The 25,444-nt window shown below is 36.4% G+C and overlaps 2 protein-coding genes across 2 annotated transcripts; one reads left to right on the forward strand and one right to left on the reverse strand.

The window, feature by feature from the left end:
* Window positions 1–127: 127 nt before the first annotated feature.
* LOC127421134 (tyrosyl-DNA phosphodiesterase 2-like) lies at window positions 128–4,553 on the forward strand. Its single transcript, XM_051663927.1, has 7 exons — window positions 128–393; window positions 589–752; window positions 875–1,060; window positions 1,164–1,255; window positions 1,333–1,451; window positions 2,479–2,649; window positions 3,033–4,553. Exons 1-7 carry the CDS (start codon window positions 250–252, stop codon window positions 3,306–3,308), a joined length of 1,152 nt encoding a protein of 383 aa, XP_051519887.1. The 5' UTR covers window positions 128–249; the 3' UTR covers window positions 3,309–4,553.
* Window positions 4,554–13,387: 8,834 nt separating this feature from the next.
* LOC127421138 (transmembrane protein 64-like) lies at window positions 13,388–24,720 on the reverse strand. The gene is made up of 3 exons (XM_051663931.1): window positions 22,928–24,720; window positions 14,706–14,861; window positions 13,388–14,068 (listed from the first exon to the last, which is right to left on the reverse strand). Exons 1-3 carry the CDS (start codon window positions 23,621–23,623, stop codon window positions 13,883–13,885), a joined length of 1,038 nt encoding a protein of 345 aa, XP_051519891.1. The 5' UTR covers window positions 23,624–24,720; the 3' UTR covers window positions 13,388–13,882.
* Between the last annotated feature and the right edge of the window lie 724 nt (window positions 24,721–25,444).

A 25,444-nucleotide genomic window follows, 5' to 3' on the forward strand; every position in this document is an offset into this window, starting at 1 on the left:
TTGCTTTTTTTTTTTTTTTTTTTTTTTTTTTTTTTTTTTAAGAAAAAGAGGGACAAGTCGAAAATTTTTGTGGCTATCAACATTATGCCACAAATGCTGTAGATTGAGCTTAACTTGTATTGAACCCGGAACATCCCTTTAAGACACAAGCTCGTTACACCCGGAATATTTTTTTCGTTGCACGTATTTACCCCGGCATGTCCCGCCGTTACATTTGAACTGCGAAGTGTGAACATTTCCAACACTGTCATGTCAGGTTGTCACATCGACCAACAACAAATGGCTTCTCTAGAGGAGACGAGGACGAGTCTTTGCGAGCAGTTTGCCTCTGTTTCTGGGGCGGATAGTGCTGTTGCTCAGTGTTATCTAGCAGAAAATGATTGGGATATGGAGGTATACCATTGCCACTACTAGCCTATTACTGTACCTTAGACACATTTCAGAGGATTTAAAGTTTAAAGCAAACACATTTTATTTGTAGACAGAGGGAGACAAGTATAGTCTCTCCTATTTAAAATCAAACTTATGTACACTGTTTTCCATCTGCTCCTATTAAAAAGTACATTTTACTGTATGTGTTTCTATCAGAGAGCATTGAACTCTTTCTTTGAGGCTCATATGGATTCAGTCTTTGATGTTGAAGATACAGAGGAAACTACAAATGTGTCTGGGAATAAGAGAAAGGAATTGACTACTGAGACGACTGATGCGTCGGGATCAAAAAAGAAATTTAAGATGGACAAGGCGGATTGGTGATGTTCTCACTATTACGTTTTGTTAGGACAGAGTTTCAGCCATTGATGGCTGGATATGTTCTATCTACTTTAAATAAGCACCAATGTATGTTATTAATGCAAATATTTTAATTTTGCAGTATTGATTTGACAGTGGAGGAGCCCACCTGTTCCAGCAGCAACTCCAAAGCGAGTCAGGCTGATAGTGGTGCGTCCCAAACTGATACCGAGGATAGCAAGCTGTCTGTCATCAGCTGGAATGTGGATGCTTTGGACACACTGAATCTGGCTGAGCGTGCCAGAGGCTTGTGCTCATATCTAGCTCTGTGAGTTCCTTAGATGACCACTAGATGTTCTTTTTTTCATGTAATATATGACAAAAAGAGAGTTTTGCCTGTTATTTATTTACTTATTTATTTATTTTTGCAGATATACGCCAGATGTGGTTTTTCTTCAAGAACTCATTCCAGTTTATATCCAGTATCTTAAGAAACGTGCTGTTAGCTACCAGTTTGTTGAGGGTAAGGGATTTTTTATGTGCTCACTAAAGTTACTTTCTGAGTTATTTAATGAATAATACAATTCTCTGGCATTATAGGAAGTGATGATGGATACTTCACAGGAATCATGCTGAAGAAATCAAGAGTAAAGCTTTTGGAAAGTGAGATCATTTGTTATCCCACAACACATATGATGAGAAACCTGTTAGTTGTTTGGGTGAGTTTGTGGTTTATAAGCATCATCCAAAATTGTTATTAAAGTGTTAGTTCTCCCTAAGATGAAAATTCTCTCATGATTTACTCAACCTCATGTCATCCCAGATGTCTATAACTTTCTTTCTTCTGCAAAACAGAAATAAAGATTTTTAGAAGAATATTTCAGCTCTGTAGGTTTATACAATGCAATTGAATGGTGACCAGAACTTTGAAGCTCCAAAAAGCACATAAAGGCAGTATAAAAGCAAGCCAAATGACTTTAGTGGTTAAATCCATGTCTTCAGAAGCGATATAATAGGTGTGGGAGAAATAGGTCAATATTTAAATCCTTTTTTACTATAAATCTCCACCTTTGACCAGCCCCGACCACTAGGTGGCGATATGCACGAAGAATGTGAATCACCAAAAAAACAAAAGAAAAAGTTGAGATTTATAGGAACAAAGGACTTAAATATTGATCAGTTTCTCACCCACACCTACTATATAATTTCTGAAGACATTGATTAAACCACTGGAGTCGTATGAAGTATTTTATGCTGCCTTTATGTGCTTTTTGGAGCTTCAAAATTGTGGTACCCACTCACTTGCATTGTATGGACTACAAGAGCTGAGATATCATTCTAAAAATCTTCATTTGTGTTCAGCAGAAAAAAGAAAGTCACACATCTGGGATGGCATGAGAGTGAGTAAATGATGAGAATTTTCATTTTTGGGTGAACTGTCCCATGGTGAATGGCATAGGTGTAACTGGAAGTTTGCTGGTTTAAGTTACTCAAGTAGTGATCCAGATCAACATTTTGCTCTTGAGCAAGGCACTTAATCCCAAGCTGCTCCAAAGAGATTGTCCTTTTAATAAGTAAAGTTGCTGTTAAATGACTTTTTACTTATTAACTTACTGGTTTTTCTTGATTGGATTAGAGATATCTATACATTAATCTTTATATTTCTTTATTGCACAGTTTACCTGCCTCTCTTACTCCATATACAGTACACATTCATTTATTTCTTGACTCTGGTTTGATATTAAGGTGACTTTCTTGGGTCAGAAGCTCTGCTTGATGACTTCACATTTGGAAAGCTGTAAAAACCAATCAGAGGAGAGAATGAAACAGCTGCGGGTTGTTTTTCAAAAAATAGGAGATACATCAGATGATGTGGCTGTCATTTTTGGCGGGGACACCAATCTCAGGGACTCAGAGGTAAATTAAAGTCTTTATAGGTGCACTTATTTAATGTGTATTTATGGCTGTGTCCGAAAACTGAAAATTGCTGCCTTCAGAGGCTGTATACGGAGACAGGTAGGCAACAAGACAAGTCTGAGTCCAGTGTTTGGATTCAAAAGGAAATCTTAGGCAGAATATTAGCCTTAGTCACCATTCACTTTCATTGCATGTTTTTTTTCCCCAGCCATAAAAGTGAATGGTGACTTAAGCAAATATTTTGCCAACATCTCCTTTTTTGTTTTATTTTTTGTTTTTTTTTTAAAAGAAACAGGTTCGGAACAACATAATGTGAGTGAATAATCATAGAATTGTCATTTTTGGGTGAACTATCCCTTTAAATCTATGTCATGTCTGTGTAGGTGGTAAAGGTTGGAGGTTTGCCTCCAGGTGTCAGTGATGTGTGGGAACAGCTGGGCAAACAGGAGCATTGCAGATACACCTGGGACACTAAAGCAAACAGCAACAAAGCTGTGCCTTACGTCAGCAGATGTCGCTTTGACCGCATCTACCTTAAGTCTGCTAAAAACGGACTTAAAGTCACTCCTGATCACATGGTCTTGATCGGAATGGAGAAAGTGGACTGTGGCCGTTACACAAGTGATCACTGGGGTATTTACTGCACTTTTAATACATGATTATTATATACCAAAAACTATCTGTCATTGACTGGGTTCTGTATGGGATGTAGTTCATTTAAAGAGTCTTTGTACTAGATTTAAAGGAAAATTTCACCTAAAAATGAAAATTCTCTCATCATTTACTCACCCTCATGACATCCCAGATGTGTATGACTTTCTTTGTTCTGCAAAACACAAATTAAGATTTTGAAAAGAATATTTCATCTCTGTAGGTCCATACAATACAAGTGGATGATGACCAAAACTTTGAAGCTCCAAAATGCACAAAGGCAGCATAAAAGTAATCCATAAAACTCCAGTGGTTAAATCCGTCTTCAGAAGTGATTGATTCGATTTGGGTGAGAACAGGCCAAAATGTAACTCCTTTTTCACTGTACATCTTGACATCAGCAGTCTCCTTGGCTATCATGATTTCAAGCTCGATTACACTTTCTATAGTACCAACTAGCACTCTGCGCATGCGTCAAGCACCCATTGTACAAAGGTGCCTCTTTTTGTTCCTGATAGGCAGCAGAAAATAATAGAGCAAATAATAATAATTATTGTTATCTCACCCAAATCGACATTGATTAAACCACTAGAGTCTTATGCATTACTTTTATGCTGCCTTTATCTGCTTTGTGGAGCTACAAAGTTGTGGTCATCATTCATTTGCATTGTATGGACCAACAGAGCTTAAATATTCTTCTAAAAATCTTCATTTGTGTTCAGCAGAGGAAAGAAAGTCATTCACATCTGTGATGGCATGATGGTGAGTAAATGATGAGAGAATTTTCATTTTTGGGTGAACTAACCCTTTAAGAACTCTTTGAAGGAATTGAAAAGTGACTACAGATCTGTTTAAGAAACAAACAAATCTAGATATTTATAAGATAAACAAATGGGTATAAGCAAATAAAGAAATATTAAGTTTGAATCAATGTGATTTCTTAAGAACTGGTCACTATAGTATTTTAATGTGTTCTTGTGGTTAATTTTGTTACCGCATCCCATGATTATTTAGTCATGACTATTATCTACTCTCCCAACTTCCTAACTTGGTGCAAGTGTCTTGCAGGTATGTAATATGATTTCCCCTTTTCTGTTTTCTTTTTTTTCTTTTTTGTGCTTTTTGAAAGTGTGAAAGTGTTGACTGAATTATTGTATTTTAATAAATAAGCACTTTATTGTGGTAACATGATGTGTGTCCTGTATTTTACCACAAGAGGTCAGTATTTTTCAAACTATGCCCTTTGCATAGAAAAAAAATAAAAATCTTTTTACACTTTCTGTGGAAATTGTGAGTGGTGCTTGTCTGTGCAAAATGTACCATCATTATGCTAAGGTGTTATGGGTGGTTGCAAGGACATTGTTGTGCAGTTGCTAAGTGTTTACATGGGTTTGTAGTGTATTGCTGGGGTGCTCAAAGGGGTTACTAGATGGTTGCTTACTGGTCCTTGTCCAAATTCCTTCCTTAGTCCCTCCTTTAATAAACAGTAATGGGATTTTTTTGCCAGATTAAAAAAAAATAAAAAAAAAAAAAAAAATCTACCAAGCGAAAATTGTTAGTCTGATCACTTGGACAAATAATAGCACACATATCCTCAACAAGTGACATGATTTGAGGCATCATTCATGTCCGTAGCGCAAACGGTGCTGTACTTGGTAACTGGAGTTAACTAATTTTAATACTAATGCTAGTAGTTTTTTCAACACTTTTGGAAGTCACTGGAACAGTGATTACTTTTTGAAGTGCACAGTATTGCCTATTGAAACTACTGTACATAGTAGTAGTAGTTGGTATATGCAGGAATATTATATTCTGAATGGGTATACAGATTCCTGCTTCGCAGTCTTTAAGTCAAATATTAAATCACAGTATGTCGTTTGCCGTAACGCTACATGATTCTCAAGCTACCAGGGTTTAAGATAACTGATCTACGCCACTTTAAATATTGAAAATGTGCTTTTTATTCCTATTGCAGTGTGAGAGACATTACTGGTGACTAACTGTCCTAACTGTCCTCAATTAACTGAAAGCATAGGAGTGTCAAGGCAGCAGCTGTCTTAAGCAGGGTAGACACGTGACTCCAGACAACCTTGAAAGGCACCCCACTGCCAAGGCTTTTGCATGGTCAGATGGGTAAATATTACATCTAAATCAGGTCAAACTGCCATGAGTTTCAAAACTGGTCTGTCCACGGGGTCTGTATGACTGGCTTACAGAGGTCTGTTTCACAACACTGCTTGTGGCACAAACACACGCTCTCCTTGACCCTCTGTCACAAATAACATTAATTACCACTTCTTGTTTAAAGGGCCAGTCCTATAATTGATTTTGTTTGAACGTTCTGCTCATATTTACTTTTAGTTGAAAGTAGGCCTTGTGGATTTGTATGAGAGAGTTTTATGGAGTTGATTTGTAAAAATGTCAGTAATATTTTCGGTATAAATGCTACAGTAAAAAACAAACAAAAAAACATGACAATACATGTACTTTTAATGATGTCAAAAGTATGTTTTTACCGTGTAATTAACAGAAAAAATGTTATGATGTTTAACAAGAGAATAGGCTACATGTACTTTTTACATTCCGAGAAGTCCCTGTGTGACCCATCACATTTCATTACATTTTATGGAAATAGTTACGTTTCTTCTTTTTAAAAAAAATTTGTGTACATTAGGGTGTTCTGTGTTATATTTTATGATGTTCAGTTAATGTTTATTGTATTATTTTAGTGTCACATGTTACCCTGATGGTGACTTGTGATTGTGTGAGTAACAATGTGCACTGTCTTTACATGTGTATTGGTCTTAGAAGGGCTACTACTGATCATCTATAGATCATCATGTGGAATACAGTGTTACTACAGTGAAATGCAGATTTGTATAGTTCAAGAAGGTTGGTATACTGAATTTATATAATTTAATAATACAAACTGTAGTGAACCATAAAATATGCAGGCAAACCACAGTTTCCAGTATTTTACAGTAAATTTAACAGATTTTTTACATAATCCTAACCACATTTTCAGGTTTGGTGGGACCAAATGTAATAGTTTTAAGGGATAGTTCACCCAAAAACGTACTTACTCTCATGTTGTTCCAAACCCATACGACTTTCTTTCTTGAATGCAATAGGCTACAAAGGGAGTTATCTAGCAACATTATGGAGCGCAACTGTGCGTGCCCACATTTTCAGCTGTCTTGGTTGTCATTTACTCACCCTCATGCCATCCCACGTGACTTTTTTTTCTTCTACAAAACACAAATTAAGATTTTTGAAGAATATCTCAGCTCTGTAGGTTCATACAATGCAAGTGAATGGTGACCAAAACTTTGAAGTTCCAAAAAGCACATAAAGGCAGCATAAAAGTAATCCTCCAGTGATTTAATTAATGTCTTCAGAAGCAATCTGTTTGAATTGGGTGAGAACAGACCAAAATATAACTCCTTTTTCACTATACATCTTGACATCAGTAGTCTCCTTGGCGATCGTGATTTCAAGCTCGATTACATTTTCTATGGCTTCCTATAGCCCTATAGTCTTAATCACAAACCACAGAGTCAAGAAATAAATATGTGTAGAGGTAGATAAACTGCAGTACAGAAATATATATATATTAATGAATAGATATCTCTGATCCCATCAAGTAAAACCAGTAAGTTAGTAGGTAAAAAGTCATTTTGCAGCAACTTTACGAATGACGTAATCAAATTAAAAACGATGGGGATACTTATAATCAACTTTGAATCAGTAGTATAGAATCAATATACGTACCTATATTGCAAAATACTCAGAAATATACAAATACATAAGTAGTTGAGAGTAAAGGGAGAGGGACTCTATTGCATCATTCGCAGTGTATCATGGGAGTGTGCTTCTGGGCCCTTTTGCTGCAGTTTGCCGCAATTCTCTGATTGGTGAATTTTCCCTCTCAGCATCATGGAAATCAGAAATTCCACTATTAAGCGATTTTTAGAAAATTAAGTTGAAATAATGTGTGCTGATGCTTCAACAGGAGCATACAGTATTTCATCAATTGACTACCTCAGGGCTCAGGGTAAGTCTGTCTTTAAAGATTTATAAAAAGTGATTGTTAATAATCAATTCTCCTATGGAAAAAATGACTGGGATTTTTCCATTCGGAACCAGACTGGTGTGCTCTATTTCCAAGCTGCTTTCCATACATTGGAAGCAAACGGTGAACACAGCTTTCATTGTATGGAGTTTCATACAAGAAAGTCATACAGGTTAAGAACAACATGAGGGTGAATAAATGACGACAAGTTACATTTTGGGTGAACTGTTACTTTAAAAAATTCATTGAAAAACTACTATACCATGCCATTTATGCAATCACTGATAATGCGCTGCAGAGAACATTTTGAATTTGTTTGAGAAGATAAGCTTTAAGAGTTGGGATGTCCCATTAATTTCACAGTTCAGATTGCATAATTTAGGCTAGATAATAGTATAGTTTGGACCATGTCACTGTAAACCCGAGATAACAGGGAATGAAAGTGGCATAGGGAACGCATGGAACCACGTGGAGTAAATCTTAATGTAAGACACAATTATGTAATCAGAGTACAGCACTGTAAATATGGAACTAAACCAAATGTATCAGCAAACAATGTGTCTACAGTTAGGAGCCCTTTCTAAGACATATCCCCTACCCTGACTAATTGTATTAAAGTAAATACAGGGTATATTTACAGTGGCCTCCAAGAATTTGTACACTTAAAAGTTGGCATCTAGAAACATTTTCTCAGAACTATCTCCACTTTTCTGAGACATTTTTGCAATTACTTTGAACCAACAGGTCCCAACGGATGTATGGAGTCAGCTGACCTCAAAGTTACACGTGTATTTCACTCAGCAAAAAATGAAACGTCCTCTCACTTTCAACTGCTTTTATTTTCAGCAAACTTAACATGTGTAAATATTTGTATGAACATAAAGATTCAACAACTAAGACATAAACTGAACAAGTTTCACAGACATGTGACTAACAGAAATTGAATAATGTGTCCCTGAACAAAGGGGGGGGGGGGGGGGGGGTCAAAATCAAAAGTAACAGTCAGTATCTGGTGTGGCCACCAGCTGCATTAAGTACTGCAGTGCATCTCCTCCTCATGGACTGCACCAGATTTGCCAGTTCTTGCTGTGAGATGTTACCCCACTCTTCCACCAAGGCATTTACAAGTTCCCGGACATTACTGGGGGGAATGGCCCTAGCCCTCACCCTCCGATCCAACAGGTCCCAGACGTGCCCGGTGGGATTGAGATCTGTGCTCTTCGGTGGCCATGGCAGAATGCTGACATTCCTGTCCTGCAGGAAATCACGCAGAGAACGAACAGTATGGCTGGTGGCATTGTCATGCCAGGATGAGCCTGCAGGAAGGGTACCACATGAGGGAGGAGGATGTCTTCCCAGTAAGGCACAGCGTTGAGATTGCCTGCAATGACAACAAGCTCATTCCTTCGACGATAAAAGCGAGTCCGACCATCACCCCTGGTGAGACAAAACCGCGACTCATCAGGTAAGAGCACTTTTTGCCAGTCCTGTCTGGTCCAGCGATGGTGGGTTTGTGCCCATAGGCGACATTGTTGCCGGTGATGTCTGGTAAGGACCTGCCTTACAACAGGCCTACAAGCCCTCAGTCCAGCCTCTCTCAGCCTATTGCGGACAGTCTGAGCACTGATGAAGGGATTGTGCTTTCCTGGTGTAACTCGGGCAGTTGTTGTTGCCATCCTGTACCTGTCCCGCAGGTGTGATATTCGGATGTACCGATCCTGTTGAGGTGTTGTTACACGTGGTCTGCCACTGCGAGGATGATCAGCTGTCCTTCCTGTCTCCCTGTAGCGCTGTCTCAGGCGTCTCACAGTACGGACATTGCAATTTATTGCCCAGGAAAATCAAATTATCCTGGCCACATCTGCAGTCCTCATGCCTCCATGCAGCATGCCTAAGGCACATTCACGCAGATGAGCAGGGACCCTGGGCATCTTTCTTTTGGTGTTTTTCAGAGTCAGTAGAAAGGTCTCTTTAGTGTCCTAAGTTTTTATAACTGTGACCATAATTGCCTACCGTCTGTAAGCTGTTAGTGTCTTAACGACCGTTCCACAGGTGCATGTTCATTAATTGTTTATGGTTCATTGAACAAGCATGGAAAACATTGTTTAAACCCTTTACAATAAAGATCTGTAAAGTTATTTGGATTTTTACAAAATTATCTTTCAAATACAGTGCCCTGAAAAGGGACGTTTCTTTTTTTGCTGAGTTTATATTCACTGACAAAGTTCTTTTTGTGAAATGTTTTGCTTAAAAAGTGCATGTGCTATTTTTCTTTAAAATAAATGCCACTTGGTTTGATATTTTAAGTAATGCAATGACATAAATACATTTTTAAGTGTATCTTAAGTGACAAAATATTTGGGGCCACTGTTATGCATAGCAAAACATTTTTATTTCATATATAATACTGAACAAGCACGGTACAATGATAAATATTAATTTACTCATTGCAAAATTCTCTGTATACAAAATCCAGTGTATGTAAAATACACTTGTCAAATGGGTAAAGAGATTTAATTACAGTTGTACTTTAAAAAAAACAAACAAAAAAAAAAAAAACATGAAGGGCCATATTTAACAGTTGCATTGTTGCATATTCCATTCATTAATTTGAAAAACAGGAAAATAAAAGACATCACACTGATACTTATCCTCAACTTGTCATTTATTTGTTTTCTGATCAATTTGTATGCAAGTTTAAATTCTTATGATTTCTACATTTTTTGGCATTTGACATCCCAAGGGTCTCCAGATGTTTAGTTAACAGAATTTCATGCCTCTTCAAATTAGAGTCTGAACATACTGCAGGCAAATGTCCAGTTTCAATGTCTTAGGCAGAAAGAGGTACAAGGCAGGTTGACATCGTAACACAAGACCGGGATTGTAGGAGCTCTCCAATGTAACTCAAGAGTCAGAGTGGCGAGTCAGCATGTTCAGCTTAGTTATTGCTAAATTTTAGAAAACAGAGGGGCTATTCCATTTCCTTGAAAAAAAAAAAAAATCCTGATACATATCAAAACCAAAAAACTAATTTTGAATGTAAGGAATGTGTCCATTTGTGCATCAACACTCTTTAAAATAAATGTAACAACTTGTTAGAAAATCTTATCCTATTTATTTGCACAGATAGCTATGTAAGAAAAACCCAGATGGTAGTAATAAAATTGCAATATTAATTTGAGCCCTTGTCAGCATTTCACTCAGACCCTACAGTCTAAGAAGCAGCAAAACTATGACTGAAAACTAACAAGATGACATCGTTCTTTAAAATGAGCAACATGCCAGTGATCATGGATCCGTTGATTGTCAGATTATGGCAATGCAGTTGTGTTGATACTGTAAACCAAACAATGAATCTTATATGACACTGTGAATAAAGTCACCACCAAGTATACATTTCAGTTAATGAGAAAACCATTAGATAGAGCATCTGATTCCTAAACTCAACTTAAATATGTGAAACAATAGATTAAGATTCAAAACCATTACAAAAAAGCAAAACAAAAAATACATTATAAAAGGTATTTTCCAACTCAATACCACAATACAGCAACAATGACTGTATTTGCAGTATAATACAGTATAATGTTAAACAGTTCTACAGTATTGTAGACCACTGAGCATGGATGAATGTAGTGAGAAGCATATGAAAGGACAAAACCAAACCAGGCACCAGGATTCGTGTAATTCTGTGCACTGGGGGAATTAATGTTCCAAAGGCCAATCAACACAGGAGATACCTAGTGTTGAAGCTGCGAGTTCACTGCGGCTCTGAGCTCATTAACAAAAGCCTGTACTAAATTATATAGCCGGAACCTAAATACATCAGTCAAGGCTCTGGAGTCTTTCGTTTCTAATTTGGTGAATCTCTACTGAGTGATCGACAGACATTTTCCTGACATTATTATGTAATAATATTTCAGTTTTAGCTTGCACTTTTGTATGTCATTTGTAGCTAACAGTGGGTAACTGTGCAAAGGAGGGTTTATGCTGAATTTTCACATATTTCAAAGAAAGAAAAACCGAGATGGATGGATTTTATGCAATTGTTAACATTAGTAGCTCAATACCAGCAACAATTCAGACTGATAACTCTTGTGTTGAACGTCTGCTCTGATACATAATAATAATATAAAAATAATAATGCACTAACTTATGGAAAAGTTAACCAGTTTCCTTCCCTTTATATATGGGTGAATATCATTTTTCAAGAACATGTCCAGATCACATTTCACTTCAAGGAAAAAAAAAACATAAATAATAATAATAAAATATATATTTAATTATATGTTGTAGAAAGAAAATAAAACCTTTTAAGAACCATCAAGATTTTTGCATTGTGACATTTTCATGACAATTAACCAAATTTACCTTACTGTAAAGCAAAAATCAAAACTATATTTAAAATTAAGTATTTATACATTGTAATATTTGTTGTACTGTTTACTGGTAAATTAAATAATTGTATTACAGTATGTTTTTTTTTACTGTACCAGAGTAAAAAATACTGTATTACAGTAATAGGAATCAAAGGAGGATCATAATTGAGAATAACGCATTTCGGCAAAGTGACACATCCAGTTTTAGCATAAAGCTTTATGTTAAATATTCATTTTTAACAAAGCACATGGGTGGATATGATATGATTCTAACAATTAATACATTAAAGAAACAAATGTGATATCATAAAATACTAACAGCCCTATAATAAAGCATTTGGTTAAATCATACAAAAAAGAAGGCAAAGAATTTCAGTCCTCTCAATATGAGAATGAGAAATTAAATAGATACGATCATACCACTGAGCTAAGCATGCTATACTAAAAGTTCTTGGCAGGACATTCCTAAATTTCCAGCTAAGAAAATTTCCTTACCTCCATCTGTTCCTTACAAAACTGCAGAGTTCCAAAAGTGTTACCAGCTTGGCAAAAGCCACTATGTTATCCAGGTGGTGCAAACTGATAGAACATTTTTTCTCACTCTTGACATATGAAAAGAAAATATCCACCAAGCAATACCCTTAGTTAAATTCTGAGAAGTATCAAACTAATTAAACATAACTCTTCATTTATATACCAAATGACAGTATATTTATATATATATATATATATATATATATATATATATATATATATATATGTGTGTGTGTATGTGTATGTGTCTATTTATATATATATATATATATATATATATATATGTATGTATGTATATGTGTGTGTGTGTATGTATATATATATATATATATATATATATATATATATATATATATATATATATATATATATATATATATATATGTATACACACACACACACATATATATACACACACACACGTATATATATATATATATATATATATATATATATATATATATATATATATATATATATAGTACATATACATATACAGTGTATATACATATAAAATATATATATACACATGTACACTGCCGTTCAAAAGTTTGGGGTCACTTGCCTGAAATGTTTCACATGATCTTAAAAATCTTTTGATCTGAAAGCGTATGCTTAAATGTTTGAAATTAGTTTTGTAGACAAAAATATATTTGTGCCACCATATTAATTTATTTCATTATAAAACTAAAATTTTATTTAAAAAAAAAAAAGTTTTTGAAATTGATGACTTGGATCAAATAATAAAGAAAAGCAGCCAATAAGTGCCCAACATAGATGGGAACTCCTTCAATACTGTTTAAAAAGCATCCCAGGGTGATACCTCAAGAAGTTGGTTGAAAAAATGTCAAGAGTACATGTCTGCAAATTCTAGGCAAAGGGTGACTACTTTGAAGATGCTAAAATATAACATGGTTTTGATTTATTTTGGATTTTTAGTCACAACATAACTCCCATAGTTCCATTTATGTTATTCCATAGTTTTAATGACTTTACTATTATTCTAAAATGTGGAGAAAAAATAATAAAGAATGAGTAAGTGACCCCAAACTCTTGAACGGCTATGTATGTATGTATGTATGTATGTATGTATGTATGTATGTATATATATATATATATATATATATATATATATAAATAATCTCTGAAGCATATTAACCTGATATATTTGTTGGGCCATCTGCAATATCTAATTACAATTCTACAACATTACCCATTCATGCTTTAGACCTCCTATAAAGTTTTATATAATTTATATTAGTATCATAAAAAAAGAAAACGTACCACAAAAACTAACATCCCAGTCAATCTCATCAGTTTTCCCGCTGAATACTGTCCCAGGGTCCCAATCTTTGGGCAAAGTTTCCATCAAAGGCTGATAGTCCATCATGGTTGGTTCTTCGGCTTTCAAAGTCCATTGCTGCTCCATCTAGACCTCCATTATATCTAGAACAGCAGGTTGGGGCAGTAGCGGCTTCTGATGCACGCAGGGACCCAAATACCCTGACGTAGCCTCTGCATTCCAGTCAGTACAGCAAAACTGATGGAAAAGGGGGTTGAAATGTGTTCCTCAACAGGACAAATGTTGATTTAGCAATCAGACTACATTGATGCCCCCTCCTACAGCAGCCCTTTTGTTGCAGTAGGTCGAGCTGCTGTGGTTCGCCATGATGCCGTTCATGTACGATGTCTTCAGCTCCATCTGGCAGGCAGCGATGGCGGCGTTCAGTTCTACTTGTGCTCGATGTACAACGTAAAACATTAGGCCGATGCTGATGAAAATCTGAAAAGAGGAACAGAGAGAGTGAGTCACTGGACTGATCTGCTGACTCCGCTGGATTGATAATTTTTATATTGATGGTTGATAAGATCCAGATGACTTAAAGGTGTGACTTAAAATGAAGCAATATTTCATTTTTTTGGCTTGTCTATTGCAACAGTACGCTTCACTCAAGAGTCCATTATCGGCATCTAACATACAATTTCACAATCTCAAGGGAATGGAGAACTCGTGCTACAGTATATTTTTACAACACGGATGAGCTAATACCAAAAAAAACACACATTTGTCAAAGCTCTGCCAATGACTTCCTATGATTATGGTTTACTACAACTATATACACAGGAATGACCCCTACAATCTACACTGGACATAACATAAATGGGTGTTTGCCTCAGGCAATGTCTCAGGCGCTGATTTTTATTAAAACTTACAGATTTAAACTTTTTTCTTCTTTCAACTTAGAAACTTTTAGACCTAGAAACATTTTACCATGTTTGCATAATTTTAAATGCCTTTCATGTTTAGATTTTATACATTGTCCCAGACCCAGACATTCAATATTAAACAATGAAAATCCATTATCAAAATACAAATTACTACATGTTTGATAATCTAAACAAAGAGTGACAAACCTTACCTGTAGACTGAACACAAAGTATCCACTGACGCTCTGTTCTGCGATCACGTCCTCCATTGTGCGGAGGGTGGTACCCAGATATGAGTTAAGGAGTTGCGTTGGGAGAAGTCCTACTGACGAAGCCACTAAATAATTTGGCAAGGACACATCTGTGATCTGTCAAAGAGAGCAAAGACTCCAGTTGGTCATAAAGTGTCAAGATTAATTGCAGTGGCTCCTCATCGCCTGCAAGAATGTGTCATCAACCCCATGTAGCCCTGCGCTGTCCTTCACTTGTCTTAGGTTCACTTTAGTACTTCTAGCACTGGTGCAGTGAAACTGAAAATGAATATTTGACACCACATAATGTGCCCATGGTCTTTAAAAAAATAAATAAAATTACATCAAGAAGATTGTTAAAACTTATGTGAAAGTATTAGGGAAAATGGTAACACTTTACAATAAGGTTCCATTTGTTAACATTAGTTAATGCATTAGGTTCTATGAACTAACAATGAGCAATATATTTAAAAAAAATAATGTATTAATCTTAGTTCATGTTAGCTCATAAAAAACACAATTTTAAGGAATAGTTCAACAAAAAATTTAAATTCTCTCATCATTTCCTCCCCCTCATGCCATCCCAGATTTGTATGACTTTCTTTTTATCTTCTGAACACAAACAAAGATTGATCTTTGATGATCAGACCTTTGTTGCTCCTAAAATCACATAAAGGAAACATACAAGTAATCAAAATGACTCCAGTAGTTAAATCCAGATCTTCAAAAGCAATATAATAGGTGTGGGTGAGAAACAGATCAATATTTAAGTCCCTTTTTACTCTAAATCTCCACTATAACTTTCACTTTCAGATGTGAAATCTGAAATCTATGGCAATCTAAGACTACATATACATATATATATATATATATATATATATATATATATATATATATATATATATATATATATAGCAGAAATTGCAATTACAGTGAGGCACTTATAATGGAAGTGAATGGGGCCACTACATAAACATTAAAATACACACTGTTTCTTAAGTATAGCCACAAGACGTAAACATTACACGTTAACATAATTTTAGTGTGATAAATCCAATTACAGGGTTTACTGGTGTTGCGTCATCTTGGCAACGAAATCGCAACATCTGATAAACGTTACCTTGGATGTTAGTAAGTGATTTTATCACACTTAAATCATGTTAACACATATAATGTTTATGCCTTGTGGCTATACTTTTGAAACAGTGTTTTTTTTTTTACATTTATGGACTATTCACTTCCATTGTAAGTGCCTTAATGAAACAATGCTTTTTTATTTATTTTTTTTTATTTATTAATACATTTTTGTTTTGTTTTTGGCTATCAACAAACTCCAAAAAATATTTTAGCATTTTTGATTTATTTATGCATTTCAAATTCATAATGAAAATCCATCAAATTAGTTGTGTAATGTTTAAGTAAATTAAATTATTAAAACTGTATTTTATTATAGAATCTGATTGAATTTTATGAAATTGAAATGTATAAATGTAAAATTATTATTTTTTTGAGTGCATTATGTCATAAATGCTATCAACTGACCTAAACTTCTATTAATCCTGGAAGAATCCTTTAAGATTTAAAAAAATGTTTTTGCCTCCACTAGTTTATTTTAAATGGTCCATCCTGCAGTGTGACAAATGATTTTTTTAGCAGTACAAATATTCCACGTCTCTCCATTATTCTGAAGTCATAAATGTCGCATGCATAATAATTCAAAAAGAATTAGCAGATTAAAATAGTTTTACATGGAGTATAGCATGTAACACTGCTGGACATCCCAAAGTATTTTCTCGTTTGACATTTTTAATGATTTCCTTTTCTTTGTCATCACAAGCTGACATGCTAACTAAACAGGTAAATTATTTCTCATACATTTTACATTCATAGTAAATATAATGACATCTGTGGAAATGCAATGCACTGGTTTTTAGGGATGCACCTATAAGAGGTTTTACCGGTTGTACAACATTCAACTACTGCTATGAAAGAATAAATATTTAAGCAGCTGTTCAATTCTTTGAGTCTGTTAGTCTCTGAACAAATACTCACTCACAACATTTGCCCTATATATAAACCATCTACGGTTTATGAAATAAAAACATTTGCTCAAACATAGTTCAAAGTGTTCAACTCTATGACTTGACAAACCATGACTACATTTTTGTTCTTTAATAGCCTGCAGAAGTTACAGGCAGTGTGGGTTTTGGGATGGAGTCAACTTATTAATATTCATGAATACAGTAAAATGATGCATTCTTGTTCTGAGTAGGTGCTTCACTGTAAATGCTTATTTTTTTTTTTAAGTATGCAGACCCGTGCATTGTGTTGGGTTACCTATATAACACGATGCATTCTGCTTCAGCAGAAAATGCAGGGCACATTGAAATATAGCCCCTTCTTTAGAACTTGCTTACTCCTTAGTGTGTGAAATATAATTCCAGTGTGACCTGTTAAGTACCTATGTCCATCATACCCTTGGACTTCGATCGCCTCTGTTATGTTAAAAAAAATGAAAAGCAAAATACCAATTAGAGACATTGGGTTTAGCATATACAGAAGGGTTGATGTTAACTCTCTTTACTCTTATATACTGTCTTATATGGAAATATGGCTGTAGAAGAGAAACAGGATCATCAATATGCAGATATTGATAGCCAAGTAGGTCTATGGGCATCTGTAACCTATTGGGTTAGTGTGCTGACTCATGGTATCAGATTCAATCCCAGGTAAAAGCAAACTAGGAACTGAAGAGTTACTGTAGGGCTTTGACTGCCCTAAAGGTTCCTTGAATAAGAACCTTAATCTAAGGTTGCTCCAAGGGGAATGACCCTGACACTAGCATAATGTAGTTCACTTAAACTCAATGAATGACATTGAATGACAAAACCAGCTCTCGGTTTAACATTTAAACTCTCTGTTAATCTTTTAAATGACCAAAACTCCCAGCAGGTGCTCTCCTGAATCCAAAAGTCAGAGCCCTGCACTTAGAGATAAGCCACCCACTGTAAACCAAACTTCTATGTAGTCAAGTGAAAAAAATGTAAATCATTCAACCTGGATGAAGACATCTGTTCATCATCACAAAGGGTAAAAACAACTTCAAAGGAGCTGGAAGACATTAACAAATGAATCATTCAGTGCATAAATTATGCAAATGGTACACACAACAGTCAAATATGCTCCAGACAAACATGGCTATAGCCCTGAGTTCAAGGAGTTCATATCAATTTCCAAATTAAGTCATTCTGAGTAAGTCTGAGCAGGGCAAATCTAATGTAACATGAGCAGATGCATATAAGCCTAAACGTTAAATCTGTTAAAATGTAATTTAAGGACATATATTAAGATATTGCCCACTGAAATGTCCGATAAGCGTTTACAATTAACGAATTTTCACTGAACTCACATTTAACACCAAGAAAAATACAGTGTTATAAATAATAAAATAATTTTTAAAATGATCTAGTATCAAATTAAAATGTTGCAGTATGTGTTTTTTTTCTTTCTTTTTAATCATGTTTATTTATGTGTGTGACCATGCCTGTAGTTAAAAAAACTAGGTCATTAATAATTCATTCAAAGCTGAGTAAGGTTAAAAAAAGATGATATATGCTTCACACTGCATTCAGTCTGTACCACTGTTCTATACTCTCCTTCGTTATTCTTAATGGAGGCAGATTTTTCTTCTTATATGACAGTTAATTAAAAATGGATTATGTTGGTGGTGCAAAGCTTAATATAACAATGTACACTGAGACCTGTCTTTACCCTTGATCATGCATGAAGAGCAGTCATGTTTGATTTAAATCCCGCTCTTGAGTAGGATGTCTTAATTGTTTAATTCCAGCTAAACTGGAAAAAGCAACCTGGATGTCCCTTAAAGATTAATCAGCAATTAATCAGAAACGTCTGAGCTGTGTGCCATTTACCTCCAGAAAAACATAAATAAATACATTTGATATAAACAAAAATTACATAAATCTAAACAAGTAAAATCTTGTATAAAATGGGGCTTACATTTTATATATATTTATTTATATTATACACATATAATTAAAAAATTGTATATATAAAAATAATTAATAACTAATCAATTTACTGCTATTCTGGAGGTAAAAATAAGTCAAATAAAAAAAGAAACATTTCTAAAAGGTAACACTTTATAATAACTTTCTTAATAACAAACAATGCATCACAGATCAGTTGATGTACATTTAAATATGCAGAAATGCCAAGAAACATCATATTTCTATAAATGAATATGAGTATGTAATATTTGTTAATGACTAGTACCGTTGTTGAAAAATACAGTGCTCAAAATTTGCATACCCTGGCAGAAATTGAGAAAATTGGCATTGATTTTGAAAATATGACCTGATCATGCAAAAAAACTGTCTTTTATTTAAGGATAGTGATCATATGAAGCCATTTATTATCACATAGTTGTTTGGCTCCTTTTTAAATCATAATGGTAACAGAAATCACCCAAATGGCCCTGATCAAACGTTTACATACCCTTGAATGTTTGGCCTTGTTACAGACACACAAGGTGACACACACAGGTTTAAAAGGCAATTAAAGGTTAATTTCCCACACCTGTGGCTTTTTAAATTGCAGTTAGTGTCTGTGTATAAATAGTCAATGAGTTTGTTGGCTCTCACGTGGATGCACTGAGCAGGCTAGATACTGAGCCATGGGGAGCAGAAAAGAACTGTCAAAAGACCTGCGTAACAAGGTAATGGAACTTTAAAAAGATGGAAAAGGATATAAAAAGATATCCAAAGCCTTGAAAATGCCAGTCAGTACTGTTCAATCACTTATTAAGAAGTGGAAAACTTGGTAAAAAAATAGGTAGACCAAGAAAGATTTCAGCCACAACTGCCAGAAGAATTGTTCGGGATACAAAGAAAAACCCACAGGTAACCTCAGGAGAAATACAGGCTGCTCTGGAAAAAGACGGTGTTGTGGTTTCAAGGAGCACAATCCGACGATACTTGAACAAATATGAGCTGCACTGTCGATTTGCCAGAAAGAAGCCAATGCCACAAAAAAGCCCGGTTACAATATGCCCGACAACACCTTGACACGCCTCACAGCTTCTGGCACACTGTAATTTGGAGTGACGAGACCAAAATAGAGCTTTATGGTCACAACCATAAGCACTATGTTTGAAGAGGGGTCAACAAGTATTGTGCTCCTTGAAACAACCACACTGTCTTTTTCCAGAGCAGCCTGTATTTCTCCTGAGGTTACCTGTGGGTTTTTCTTTGTATCCCGAACAATTCATTTTGGTTTGGTGAATACATGTTTACACATTAGCTTCCACTCAGCTGACAAGGTATGAAAGTAGTTACGTGGTTAGCTAGTTAGCTATAAGCTTGCTGTCATGGAGAGTAAAAGACATTGTATATTTACTTTCCAGCATTGCATCTCACCAAAAAAATAACAACGTAGTGTGAAATCAACACTCAACAGACACAATCCACCACTGCACCGTTGTCTGCTGAGCTGCAAAAAGATGCTCTGATGTTTACCTTTCAATCTGCTACGTTACTGACTGCACTGACAAACTACAACTGGCTAACATAACAAACAGATGTGATAAACATGAGTGACATGGTTGTCAGGGACAGGGTTAAAGTTATATTAGATATATTGAAAAGGGAAAATGATGGGGTCATTATTTATTAACTTTCCAGGAAGTATTTCACAAACTAGTTAGCAACTTACCACTTAACACCACTTAACACCGCACTGTCTGCATAACCACGTCAACTCAGCTCTGTAAACAATGGAGTCGGAGCGCGCTCTGCTGGACAAACTATGTTATGACACCAATTCTAAATTACCCCAAGCATTGTTTTCTGCATTATATGTTCTGAAAAAAGTTTTCATATCTGCGCATATCAGAATACATATGCCGATACCAATATATCTGTGAAAGGCTAATATCGGGCAATAATATTGGCCTACCGATAAATCGGTCAGGCACTAGTAGCGCGTGTGGAGGCCCATGCTATTCTCCGCAGCATCCATGCACAACTCCCCACGTGCCCTACCGAGAGCGAGAACCACACATAATAGCAACCATGAGGAGGATACACCATGTGACTCTACCCTCCCTAGCAACCGGGCCAATTTGGTTGCTTAGGAGACCTGGCTGGAGTCACTCAGCACCCCCTGGATTCAAACTCACGACTCCAGGGGTGGTGGTCAGCATCTTTACTCGCTGAGCAACCCAGGTCCCCAGTCTTGTCACATTTTAACTTTTAACAGATGTAATAAACCAACCTCACACAACTTCAGCAGATCCAGTGTCCTGTGGAGTGCTCATTTATTTACCTCTAAAGCATGTATTCTAGCAGTCACTCCTCAACAGTTCCATGTAACTTTTCTAGTTTAAACAGATGTAATTCACGAACCTCACGAAAATCCAGCGTTTTCTTCCCACAGAACGCTCGTCTAATATCTTCCCCTGAAGCATGTATTCAATCAGCCAGAATCAAAACTTCAGGACCAAAAGTTCCTCTGATTCAAAAATCATGACGGTCACTCCGTGACAATCCAAGCAGGTGATCCAAGCTGTTTAAACTGTCAGGAGATTGCTGCTTGCGCTGGATCTGCACGAGTGCAACTTCAAGGTAAAAGCGCTTCACGTGTGCTATGAGTAAATGTCTTATTCACTATGCACTGTATGTGCAATTGGTTTGATTCTGTATTTTTTGAGAAAATGCAATTGCTAATGTGGACATGTCATCCATGGTTGCTGGACTACTGTGTGTACTGTTATTTCCTTCTTCCTAATTAACAATTTCTTCCTGTGCAAATAAATAACAAAAATTTGACAACTAAACAGAAATCAGAAGAAACTGCTTTCTACCATTTAAAATACAATATTATTTTTTTAATGATTTTTTACAAGTTTTAAACAAGTTAAATTTTTGCATGAAATTGAGTAAATAGTTTATAATTATTTATTTATTTTTTTAACAATTTTACGTTTGTTATTTACTATATTAAATTGTGATATATCGGCATTGTATCAGCCTATCGGCCACCCTGCTCTCTGGATATCGACATCAGCCATTAAAAAAAAACCCATATCGGTCGACCACTAAGCATAAACAACAAAATGTCCACCTACATGTTGGTTACAATGCATTACTTTGTTTTGGTGGACAACATTTTTTCAAATATTAATAATATTTGTGAAATATCACTGCTTATTTTTAAAGAAATATTAATAAAATATTTTTTCTCCACAACTTTTTTTTTTTTAAAGAATTCCAGCTTTTAATTAGACTTTTTTTACCGTCTCTGTCTGGACGGTTACACCACATGACATTATTTACTTTAAGCCCCCCCAAAAAATATAAAAATGACTTTGAAATCAGAAATAGAAAACATGTTCATCATAGAAGAGGTGTATTCAAGCAATTGTTTTGTGTGAATTGCATTTTTTTTATAGACTTTTGAATAATTTCATAGATCTGGGAAAAGGCATTAAAGGGATAGTTCACACAAAATCCCAGATGTGTATGACTTCTGCTGAACACAAACAAAGATTTTTAGAAGAATATCTCAGCTCTTTTAGTCCATACAATACAAGTGAAATAGTGACCAAAATTTTGAAGCTCCAAAAAGCACATAAAAGTAACCAAAAAGACTCCAGTGGTTAAATCCATATCTTCAGAAGTGATATGATAAGTGTGGGTGAGAAACAGATCAATATTTAAGTCCTTTTCTACAATCTCCACTTTAACATTCTTCTTCTGTTTTTGGTGACTCACATTCTTCGTGCATATCACCCCCTACTGGGCAGAGATGAGAATTTATAGTAAAAAGGGACTTAAATTTCGATCTGTTTCTCACACACTCCTATCATATCGTGTCTGAACACATGGATTTAACCACAAGAGTCTTACGGATTACTTTAATGCTTCCTTTTTGGACCTTCACCATTTTTAGATATTCTTCTAAAAATCTTCATTTATGTTCTGCAGAAGAAAGAAAGTCATTCACATCTGGAACAGCATGATGGTGAGTAAATGATGAGAGAATTTTCATTTTTGGGTGAATTATCCCTTCAACGCCACGTCACAGACCCACTTTTACTGTTGCTATCATCATTAATAATCATAAAGCAATATTGAAGCCAATGATGGCCAAAATAGACTTACCGAGAAGACTGCGTTCTGGAGACCGAAGGGTATCGGCGTGAGTCTCGCCAAGGCCACAACTTTGAGTCCACTCCCACCCTCCACCACGCGAATAACAGCACTCAGCTGTTCACTGCTCCCGATCTTACTCGAAACCCAGTTCGTCAGTAATCTCTTGCACACCACATGAGCTATGAACGTCCCGATCAAAACCCCCACCATCACCAGCCCCATACCCAACACAAACCCATAGAGATACCCCGCGGCCACGTTTAACACGATATACCCCCAGCCGCAGGGGAAAGACACCGTGATCAAGCCCACAATGAAGAGCATCGCTCCCACAAAACTGTCCAAACTCTCCACCCACAGTAACACGTCCTTCAGGTACTGGCGCACGAGTGCCACGGATGAGAAACACACAGCTGTCAGGATGCACGCCAGCAGAGCACTTTTAAAGCAACAGGTGGTAATGCAACACGGATGTCTGAATTCAGGGGTGAACGACACGCCGGTGTCGGTCAGGTTCTCAGGGTCTGGATCAGACCTGCCGCCGCTTCCTCTCTCGTCAAACACATTACAGATCAAGATGTCAGTCTTGTCGCATTCCAGCGAGTCCGGGCTCCGCTGCAGCCAGCGGGTCATCTGGATCTGACCTTTACCCGCAGCGTGCTTCAGGGCTTTCAGCACACCCTGCACTGACCCTGAGCTCCACATCTTCAGCCCTTCATGTGATCTGCATACGAGTTCACCCGATTGATTGGACGTCCAGTGCGATTTGTTGACCCTTGATTCTCCACGTTGCCAAGCGATCGCTTTAGATAACAGCCTGAGCTCCTCTGGCAAATGAGTCAGCAGGGGAAACGCACGGGACAGTACTTCTCCCAAAAGTCTAGTGATTTAGAAAGTGTTTATCTTGGAAAAACTGATGTGGAGTCGTACCACCACAAGGACTTCAGATCCAAACGTGTGAGCTGCTGCTGTGCACTTATTATCGCCATTCTCACCCAGTGTCCCATCACAGCCCTGTCAACATCAGAGGAGTAACGTCCCCCCCAGACATCTCAGATGACCAGGCAGCTACTTGATTTGATCAGGCGTGACCAGATCGCTACTGGCATTGCGTCCGGCTTATAAATCACACACACGCTGAACTTTCCAGACTCCACACATCGCCGCAGCGCTACGTCCAGAGTCCCGCCGCCCGTCCAGCCCAACGTGACGCATCGCTTGCCCCGAATAATCACAATCAACAAAGCGGTGACGTGACAGTCGATACGTTATTTTCCGTGTCCTTTCAGCGAGCTCTTGATGTTACGCCTGTCGTTATTCACAACACTGTTTGTTGCCCAGTATTCCATGCGCACGCCATCACGTGACCTCATCGCCAAACCCTTTCTATCACGTGCGCGCGCCACTGTGAATACCGCGAGAGCATATTACAACAAGATAAACACGTGTGTGTATTTTATAGCTTCATGGTTTGAACATGAATACTGATATCTTTATTGTCTAAGTGAACTATTACGTTCATACAGAGACATTTATTAAAAATACACCTAGATTTGACTTCAACTAAAAATAAAAGATCAAGACCTCATTGCTAAATTGTTGTAATGAGGTCTTTCTAGAGCCAAATGGACCTTTAAATTTATTATGTTCACCTTTTTAGACTCTATTATAATGTTTATTTTTATATTCCCTGCTGAAAAAAGAAAGAAAGAAAGAAACCGCTAAATCCGGCCTAAACTGGTTGGCTGGTTTTAGCTGGTTGCCTAGCCTGGTCTTAGCTGGTCAGGCTGGTCTTAGCTCATCTCCCAGCCTGGGCAAGCTGGTGCTTAGCTAACCACTCTAAAACCAGCCAACTGACCATGCTATGACAGCCTGACCAGCTTAGGCTGGTTTCAGATGGATTATTTTTTTCCAGCAGGGATCCATTTATTTTATATAGCCTGTAAACATATTTTATTTAGCCTGTGTCTTTATACATATAATTTTACTTGGTTTTGCATTTTATTTATTTACTTTAATTAAAAAAAGGGCATGACTTCATATATTTCAAAATGCATTTGTGTGTGTGTGTGTGTGTGTGTGTGTGTGTGTGTGTTCTTTAGGTGACAAGGTGCAAACATGACTTTGTGCAAGAGAGTCCCAATTGACATAATCTGCAAAACATTTACATTGTACTCACTGAATGCATCATTCTCCCATTACATACTCACAGTGGTGTCAGCAGCATCAGCACAGTTTCTTATTTCAGCCAAAATTTCTGTAATTGAAAAAATGTTCTCTTTCTTTTTCATTTGTTTTGCCATTTTGTCTTTGTCAGTGTGTGTTGATCTTTCAGTGCAAAATACACTGATTCTGGAGAAACAAGAAATATTTTGTCCCATGTTTTGCCCTCAGCAAACTTTCAACAGGGCCTCAAGAGGATTTAAAATGATATGTTAATATGCTATATTATAATATACTAACTCAATGCTAAGAAACCCTCTAAAAATCAAGGTGTACAACATGTAAACTGACATATTTATTTTA

Source organism: Myxocyprinus asiaticus, chromosome 30 (genome assembly GCF_019703515.2).
Source record: "Myxocyprinus asiaticus isolate MX2 ecotype Aquarium Trade chromosome 30, UBuf_Myxa_2, whole genome shotgun sequence".
Lineage (NCBI taxonomy): Eukaryota > Metazoa > Chordata > Actinopteri > Cypriniformes > Catostomidae > Myxocyprinus > Myxocyprinus asiaticus.

What these genes read in the sequence shown, in the direction of transcription:
- LOC127421134 (XM_051663927.1), top strand. Translation starts at nt 250, where the DNA reads ATGTCAGGTTGTCACATCGACCAACAACAAATGGCTTCTCTAGAGGAG. An exon ending in AAGATGGACAAGGCGGATTG is followed by an intron (nt 753 to 874) that starts GTGATGTTCTCA and finishes TTAATTTTGCAG; the next exon opens with TATTGATTTGACAGTGGAGG. An exon ending in TAGCTACCAGTTTGTTGAGG is followed by an intron (nt 1,256 to 1,332) that starts GTAAGGGATTTT and finishes CTGGCATTATAG; the next exon opens with GAAGTGATGATGGATACTTC.
- LOC127421138 (XM_051663931.1), bottom strand. Translation starts at nt 23,623, where the DNA reads ATGTGGAGCTCAGGGTCAGTGCAGGGTGTGCTGAAAGCCCTGAAGCAC. An exon ending in TCCAGAACGCAGTCTTCTCG is followed by an intron (nt 14,862 to 22,927) that starts GTAAGTCTATTT and finishes TCTCTTTGACAG; the next exon opens with ATCACAGATGTGTCCTTGCC. An exon ending in ACTTTGTGTTCAGTCTACAG is followed by an intron (nt 14,069 to 14,705) that starts GTAAGGTTTGTC and finishes TCCTCTTTTCAG; the next exon opens with ATTTTCATCAGCATCGGCCT.